Here is an 8,980-nt window from a genome sequence, read left to right as displayed (position 1 = left end):
GTACAGCGAGGTTGGATGGTGAGGAATTGGAAAATGTGAGTACGTTTAAGTACTTGGGTAGTATGATGAGTAAGAATGGAGGTTTGGAGGGTGAAGTGCTTGAAAGGGTACAGCAGGGAAGAAAGGTTGCTGGTTCTTTTAAAGCAGTGATAAGAAACAGGGAAGTGAGCATGGAAGTGAAAAAGTTACTACATGACAGTACTGTGATACTAACTCTAACGTATGGAAGTGAAGCTTGGACATTGTTGGAAGGACACAAGTCAAGAGTGAGAGCAGGGGAAATGAGTTATTTAAGAGGAGCCTGTGGAGTCACATGGAGAGACAGGCTGACGAATGAGGATATAAAGGAGCGTTGTGGTGTTGATGTGGATGTGATAGGAAGCGTTATGAGGAACACACTGAGGTGGTTTGGCCATGTGGAGAGAATGGAGGGTGAAAGACTGACGATGAGAGTGTATGTGAGTGAGGTGGAGGGGGGAAGAGGGAGGGGGAGGCCGAGGATGAGATGGAGGGATGGGGTGGAGAGGTATATGAGAGAGGGGGGTGTGAGTTGGGAGCAGGGCAGTGAAATGGTGGGGTACAGGGTGACTTGGAGGTGATTTGTTTGTGGCCACCCCAAACGGGATTGAGGCGTCTGGCAATAGATAGATAGATAGATTTATCTTTAAGTGTTTTACCTGATGGTGGGTATAAGTAGGGGGTAATTTATATGGGGTAGGGTGGTAAGAAGGGGTATGAGTGAGAGTTTTGGAAAGTCACCAGAGATTGTACTGTTATATATGCAAACATATTGTTTGAGTGACGAAAGGTCTGAGTAGCACAGTCCTAGTCCAGTCCCTATTGTCCACATTACTTGAAAATTTAGTGAATGTACAGTACATACAGTAGATGCCCAGATTAACGAACTCAGCCAACCCTCATTCTGTTATCTCAAATTTTTTGCTAAATTGAGTTCCATAACCAAGGCTCAATGTAAACAAAAACTTTCTGGTATTTCAATCTATTTTCCACTAAATCCTTGAAGGCAACCAAACCTAGTAAACTATTCAAACTCTCAATGCTACGCACATCAGTATGAACCCAATACCCTCAGAAATGCATTACTGTGCATGGAATTTCTTTAACGGAATAATGCTCTACTTAACGGAAATTTTCTGTTAAACAATGCAAAAATACTGGAATAAAATATTGTACAGTAATTCCGTTATCTTAGGCTTCCGCTAAATTGGCGTTTGTTAAATCAAGCACATACAGTAGATGCTCGATTTAATGAACATCAATTCTGAGGATACCCAAGATAACGGAACCATTTTTTCCGGTATTATTTGCCCAATGTAAGGGAAAATTTCTGTCAAAATGAGTATAATTCTGTTAAAGAAAATCTATATACAATAATGCATTTGTGGGGGTTTTAATTATGGGTTCTGACTGCTGTGTGTAGCACTGAGAGCTAGCACCTTTTCCTAGGTTTGGGTTGCCTTCATGGATTTAGCTGAAAGTACTTCAAAATACTGGATAATTTTCCCTTATATTGAGCCTTGGTTAGGGAACTCAATTTAACGGAAAATTCGAGAAAACAGAACCAAGAAAATCATTAAAAGAAAGAAGAAAAAAAACTGAAAACAAAAAAACACCCTACCCATACACCACTATATGTACAGTACCCCTCCTAATTTTGGCACTGTTTTGGGGTCAATCTGTCACATTCAGACATCAAAACACACATAGGAATATCCAAAGTAATGCAACGCAACAAGAAAACCATTTAAAAAAAAAAAAAAAAAAAAAAAAAAAAAAAAATGAAAACCAAAAACCACCCCACCTACTGTATACACCGCTACATGTACAGTACTCCTCCTAATTTTGGCACTGTTTTCAGGTCAATCTGCCATACTTAGACATCAAAACACACATAGGAATATCCAAAATAATGCTAAACACCAAGAAACCCATGAAAGAAAAACAATGAAAACCAAAAAAACACCCAACTTTTACATGACTGTCCTAATTTTGGCACGTTTTCAGGTCAATCTACCATATTTAGACATCAAAACACACATAGGAATATCCAAAGCAATGCTAAACACCAAGAAAACCTTGAAAAAAAAAAAAAAAAAAAAAAAATCCATATCCATCATCCAATCCTACACTGCCCCATGAGAAGTGTAGGAGCCTGGGGCTACGCAAGTTGGTCCTGACATTTAAGATGAGAGTGACCAGCCTCACTCATCCCTGAGTGGCATTACGTGAGCAATACACCCCAACCACCTCTTGGATAAAAACAAAACACTGAAAACCAAAAAACATCCAACCTTTACATGACTATGTACAGTACCCCTCCTAATTTTGGCAGTTTTCAGGTCAATCTGCCATATTTAGACATCAAAACACACATGATTAAAATTGATTATCCATATTAATGCTAAACATCATGAAAACAATGCATAAAGAACAAAAATCCACTAAAAAACTGACGACAGTTTGAAAATCTGCTATCTGTGACGAGTGATTGCTCTCAGGGCTTAAAAAAAATAAATAAATAAATAAAAAATAAAATAATAATAATAGGGGGCCAAATACGCCACCGTGAATTAGTTATATTGGTAGGAGGAGGCCATAGGACAGGCCGTACAGGGTGGTACTCCCGAGGGGAATGGGAATGCTGGTGATAGGGAGAGCTGGATCTCCTGTTTCATTAGCTATCTAACCATCACCCTTTACTGATCTTTTCAGCGTGACAGTAACATGGAATGTAGACCAGCATACTCTCCCAAACATTTCCTCTAACTATCTTATGCACTACACCACATGCACTTTACATCTCACACAATGTATCCCACTACGTTACAGCGGTTGGTACCAGCAAGGGCATGCGGCCAGAAAACTTTGCCCCTGCTACCTACTGGAGGACTTCTGGGGGGTGGCGTGATGGGGTATCTGCCAGCATAGATCATGGGTCCAGGGCGAGATGGGGCTCGAGCCTATGCTAGAGGGTACAGGGCATTGCGGTTCCAAGGCTGCCGCTTCCGCCCAAGAGAGAGGGGCCTGAACCTGGGAGTAGCGCCCCAGGAGGCTGCCCTATCAATGGGTGATATAATGGCAGGACAGTTGCAGTGACAAGGCGCACTTGGAGGGTGTCCCTGCAGCTGTCCTGGCAGGGAGCCCCGAGGCCACTACCACAGCCACTGGTAAGCTGGTGGGCTAGGGGTCCCAGATCCAATGCCTGAACCTGGGACTGTGCAGTGAGTGGGGCCTGTGGTATGTCTGTCCCCCTTTATTAATACTGACTATGACAAAATACAAGAATTAGTTTCAAAGCAAGCCTGAGGACAGTAAATCACCCAGGGGAATGAGGGTGGGTTCATAGAATGTGGGAAGTTTGAAGGGAAGAGCGAGGGAAGTCGCTGAGGCATTCAGTAGGAGGCGGGTGCATGTGGTATGTTTGCAGGAAGTCCAGTACAGGGGTGGATCAGCCAGAAAGACTGTTGGGAAGGACAATAAGTTGTTTTGGCAGGGGGGGACACATGGATATGGGGGTTTTGGTGTGATGGTTGTGCAGAAATGGGTGGAATATGTTATGAATGTTATGAGAGTAAGCGATAGGATATTGGTAGTGTAAATTCTGTTCGGTAGAAAGATAACTGCAATTACATCAGCATATGCTCCACAGGCAGGATTGGATGAAGTAGAGAAAAACAGATTTTGGGATGCTTTAATACGTGTAGTAGGTGGTATGCGGGATGATGTGATAGTGGTTTTGGGGGGGGGGGGGACTTATATGGTCATGTAGGTGAAGCAGCACAAGGTTATGAAGGAGTATATGGGGGATGTGAGTATGGCATAAGGAATGTGGAAGGGGAGAGGAAACTCAAGTTTGGGGAGGCAACGGACATGATTGTGTGCAACACACATTTTAGGAAAAGAGAGAGTAGCTTAATTACGTATGAGTCTGGGGGAAATAGCAGTCAGATAGATTATTTTCTGGTTAGGAGGGCTGATAGGAGGTTAGTGAGGGATGTTTAAGTTATAGGAAGTGAGGAGTGTGTGCAGCAGCACAAACTATTGATTTGTGATGTCGTGCTTAAAGAACGAGTGATGAAAAAGGGGACTTATGTACCTAGGAGGAAAATATGGAAACTGGAAAACCAAGTAGTACAGGATGTCTTCTACAGCGAGATGAGGAGAGTGGTGGCTGAACAGGGAGCCGTAGACAGAGGCATTAATGAACAGTACAGAGCCCTCAAGAACAATCTCTTGAGAGTTACTGATGTAATATGTGGTTGGACAAGAGGACCACCAAGACATAAAGTAACCTGGTGGTGGGATGAGGGTGTAGAAGCTGCAGTTAAGGAGAAAAGAAGGCTTTTATGGGAATGGAAGAAGGGTGGTAGCAAGGAGGAATACTTCGCTGCAAAGTGTAGGGTTAGAAGAGAGGTATACAGGACGAAGTCTGAGTCACAGAGACTTTTACTTGATAACCTAAATCACGGGGAAAGGAAAAAATATGATATTTAGGGTGGCAAATCAGATGAAGAGGAATAATCGGGATATTATAGGTGAGCAATGTGTGAAGAATGATGAAGGAAGGGTAGTGGTGAAGTGAGGATATTAAAGATGCATGGAGAGAGCATCATAGTCGGTTGTTGAATGAGGAGTTTGACTCAAGGTTTGGAGCCAGCAGATCCAGTGTTTGGCCCTTGGCCTTTGACTGCTACTGCTACTGTGAGTGAGGCATCAGGCAGGATGAAAGTGGGGAAGGCAGCAGGTGTGTCTGGGTAGACTGCTGAAATGTTGAAAGCCTCAGGAGATATAGGGGTGAGGTTAGTCACTGACCTAATATGATTATTTATGGGTGTGTTGTCCCAGATGATTGGCTGAAGAGTGTACTTATAAATGTGTATAAAGGGAAGGGTGATGCCCAGGAAAGAGGAAATTATAGAGGTATAAAGCTTTTAGATCAGATAATGAAGGTAATGGAGAGAGTTTTAGAAGGTATGATAAGAGAAAGACTGAATATTGATGAGATGCAGTTTGGGTTTATGCCAGGTAGGGGGACCACTGATGCCATATTCATTATTCAACAGCTTCAGGAAAAATATATTGGTAAGAAATGGGATCTGTATTTTGTTTTGTTGCTTTGGAAAAGGCCTTTGACAGAATCCCTAGAGAGGTGGTGAAGTGGGCAATGAGAAAGCTTGGCTTGGAGGAGTGGTTGGTTATGGGTATGTATGTGGGTGCTTGCACCCAGGTAAGAGTGAATGGAGATTTGAGTGATGAGTTTTCCATGAATGCTGGTGTGCATCAGGGGTCAGTTTTGAGTACCATGTTGTTTATCATGGTACCTGATGCCCTCTCACGTGACTTCAGAAACGGACTCCCGTGGGAGATGTTGTATGCTGATGATTTGCTGTTGACTGCAGAGAACGAAAGGGAGGCGGGGGAAAGATTTAGGAAGTGGAGAGATGGTATGGGGCACAAGGGCTTAGGGGTAAATGTAGATAAAACAAAAGGGATGATATCTAGGGTTGGTGATGGTACCATCACAGACGAGGGAGAATGGCCACATGCAGTTTGCCACAAAGGCGTGAGAAGTAGTTCCATCTTGTGCGGTGTTTGTGATAAATGGGTACACAAGAGATATAGTGGTATCAGAGGAAGACTGAGAGATAATGCTGATTTTATGTGTACGGCATGTCGGAGAGAGCAGGTGGAGATTGTCAAGCGTGAAAGGATTGAACTTGCTGGTGAATCTCTTGAGTGTGTGGAAGAGTTTTGTTACTTGTGAGACATGTTGTGTGCTGGAGGTGGGGCTGGAGCTAGCTCTGTGGCTAGGGTGAGAGGTGGTTGGAAGAAGTTCAGGGAGCTCTTGCCTCTTCTGACATTGAGAGGACTCTCCCTACGTGCTAAGGGGTCTTTGTATGCAGCATGTGTTAGGAGTGTAATGCTGTTTGGTAGTCAGACCTGGGCAATAAAGGAGGAGGATATTCGCAGGCTCAGACGTACAGAAATGACAATGATTAGGTGGATGTGTAGTGTGTCCCTGAGTGCAAGGTCTGGGGGGGCTGGGTTTACGATGGAAGAGTTGAGAGATAGGATGGGACTGGAGTGTATTGGTGTTGTGATGAGGAGAGGTAGATTGAGATGGTTTGGGGATGTAGAGAGGATGGGGGATGATAGTTGGGCGAGGAAGGTGAGTAGTGTTAATTTTGGGGGTGGGGTTATGAGAGGTAGACTGAGAAAGACATGGCAAGAGATCATTAAGTGTGACCTCCGGGTTAACAGACTGAACAGGGACACTGCAATAGATCGTGCAGCTTGGAGAGCAGCCATTAGGTGACCAAGGCCAACGCATGCAAGCATGTTGGAGCCTTTAAAAATGAAACGAAAAGTATAATCATATACCATCATCATCGCTGGTGTTTATACAATAAGAATCACTATTAAAAACACATAAAACTGACAAGTAACATTATGAAATTAAAGCAGGAATAAAGTGTTCAAAATTAAAACTTTCCTTCACATAACTTCCCATCATCCTAATTCAAAATTTTGCCTGCATCTTCCAAGAGTTATGCACATGTCTAGATGCAGAATTTCATGAGCTTTCTCGTGGTCACCATGGAATTTCCATACGGCCAATAGTAGTCGAATAAATGGCAAAAAAGATTGAAAACTTAAGAGTCGATGCTATCACCACGGATGAGGGTTAAGACTGAGGGAGTGAGAGGGGAGCCAGGAGAGTATGCAGGAGGGAAGGGAAGGGGGAGGGGCAAGGCTGTGGGCAAGATTCTCCCCATTCTGTCAACAAGCGGACAGGTGCTTCTGCCGTACATTTACTTTTGGCTTGCGGTCTGTTAGACGCCGAGTGGCCATGCAGAAACACAACGCATCGAGACCAGGCGACTATCGACCTTCGACAGCCGCTGTCACCAAACATGTACTTGTGGCTTGTGGTCTGTGTTCGATGAAGGTGGTGGTTGAGAAAGACTTAGCCCCTGTGGCCGTGCGATATTATACATTCAATGGGGAATGTGCACGGACGTTCTGACACCACTTGCAGGTTACGGTCGTATTACTCGGGTGCTGGAGGTTCACTGGGAGTGATAGGACGAGCGCACGATTTTGACCATTCAGTACAGGGTCAGACAGACATTTTAGCTCTGGTTGTGGTTTACAGACTACTTCCTGCTCATGGCTTGAGCCCAGTGGTCACGATACCGAATGTTTGGACACGTCAGCTGGCCGGCCGAAGTTCTCGGGCACTTTTACATCCGGATAATAGCAAGTAAATTCGGATAATGGTTTAATAGAGCCAAAGTCCTGTGTCTGGATACTGAACATGTTCGGATAATGAACGTCCGGGTAATTGGGGGATCACTGTAACAACTACCTCAAATGCATGACTGATACTGAATAAAGGAATGAATAATAATTATGCAAAAGTACCTTTACTGTGCAAAAACTATTGTATTTTATATATAGAGTACTGTACATATATACAGTATATACACATATTACACACACACACACACAATATATATATATATATATATATATATATATATATATATATATATATATATATATATATATATATATATATATATATATATATATATATATATATATATATATATATAAATCAATGGCTGACTCAGCTAATGACTCACCATTGCTGAAGGTGCAGTTGGGGTGGATGATATAGGATCAGTTGGAAGGAGACCAGCAAACACACAACGAGCATAGGCATCATCAGGACTGACCACAGATGATGGTCCTTGTTGGGTAAGAAAGGTCAGTGCTGCCTTTTGGGCACTGGGACACTCATATTCCAGTAAGCCTTCACTCGTCAGCAAATGTACATCTGTAAAAAACAGTATCTAAAAGGAGTTGCACCTGTGACACCAGCAGGGAAAGGATGTTCAATTGTAACATAGAATATTTTTTTCTTGCCTACACCCAGCACTATCAACAGAATTCAACAAATGAACACTAAATACTATAATTTTCTATTTTTTATAAAGGCTCCAACATTTTTTTTTTTTTTTTTTTTTTTTTTTTTTTTTTAAATCTAAGAAAGAAGGAATCAAAGGCTAGTAGCCCACAAGACTGTTCCAAGAAAAAACAAAAACAAGGTAACAGGGCCAATTCAAGATCCATTCATTTTGAGATGTCTTGACACACTGTGTTTGAAAGACTGGAGATTACAGGCAGTGGAAAATACAGACAGAGGGAGACAGTTCCAAAGTTGAACTGTTGCATACATGAAGGACCGGGTTAACTCTTGAATTAGAGATGGACAGAAAAGGGATGAGAGTTTGTTGCTAGACAGGTGCTACATGTCTGCCGTAGTGATGGCTCTCCATGCTGTCTGATCCGTGGCATAAAAATATTCAGCATACTGTATACAGTAAATATATATACATATATATATATATATATCTCATCTCATCTCATCTCATCAGCCGTTTGAGTGTCCACGCAGGACCGGCCTATCCCAACCGAAGCAGGGACGATACAGCCAATGTATCTCTACCAAGTGGCTTAGGCTGTCTGGTAGAGATTGTATGTAGGGTGAGAAGTGCTTGTAAGTGTATTGCAGTGCTGGAGTGGCTTTAGATGTATGTGTAGTCTGTGAACCAAATGTAATCGGCCCGTGCAAGCCGACTGGTTGCAAGTATACTTTATAGTAAGCGACACTGGTTCAACCACAGCACCCTTGATGTCCGCCAATGCAGTACGTGGCCAGAAGAACGCTCCCAAAGTTTATTACCCAGGCGGGGCGCGAACCCTCATTCTTCAGTGTACGAAACTCACACTTCACCATTGTACCATAGAGGCTCCTATATCCCTGTACAGCATGTACAGTTGTACACTCACACCAAAAAGTATTGGTGCACAATGGACACAAAGCAATTTAAGACACTGGACGATGGCTACTGGGAACTGGACAACAATTTTTTCCCCATGCTGATAAACC

The 8,980-nt window shown here is 42.9% G+C and overlaps 1 protein-coding gene across 1 annotated transcript in view; it reads right to left on the bottom strand.

The window, feature by feature from the left end:
* Positions 1–8,980, bottom strand: part of Elys (AT hook containing transcription factor 1 homolog) — a 137,900-nt gene that overhangs the window by 108,998 nt on the left and 19,922 nt on the right. Inside the window, exon 10 of the mRNA XM_080283442.1 lies at positions 7,671–7,864. Within this exon, the coding sequence (XP_080139568.1) occupies positions 7,671–7,864 (194 nt within the window). The remainder of the gene's footprint in view (positions 1–7,670; positions 7,865–8,980) is intronic.

Source organism: Coenobita brevimanus, chromosome 97 (assembly GCF_032717465.1).
Source record: "Coenobita brevimanus isolate Jiangsu-jjx chromosome 97, ASM3271746v2, whole genome shotgun sequence".
NCBI classification, from domain to species: domain Eukaryota; kingdom Metazoa; phylum Arthropoda; class Malacostraca; order Decapoda; family Coenobitidae; genus Coenobita; species Coenobita brevimanus.
The sequence above is the reverse complement of the archived record's forward strand: the minus strand, read 5'-3'. Positions and strand labels throughout refer to the sequence as shown.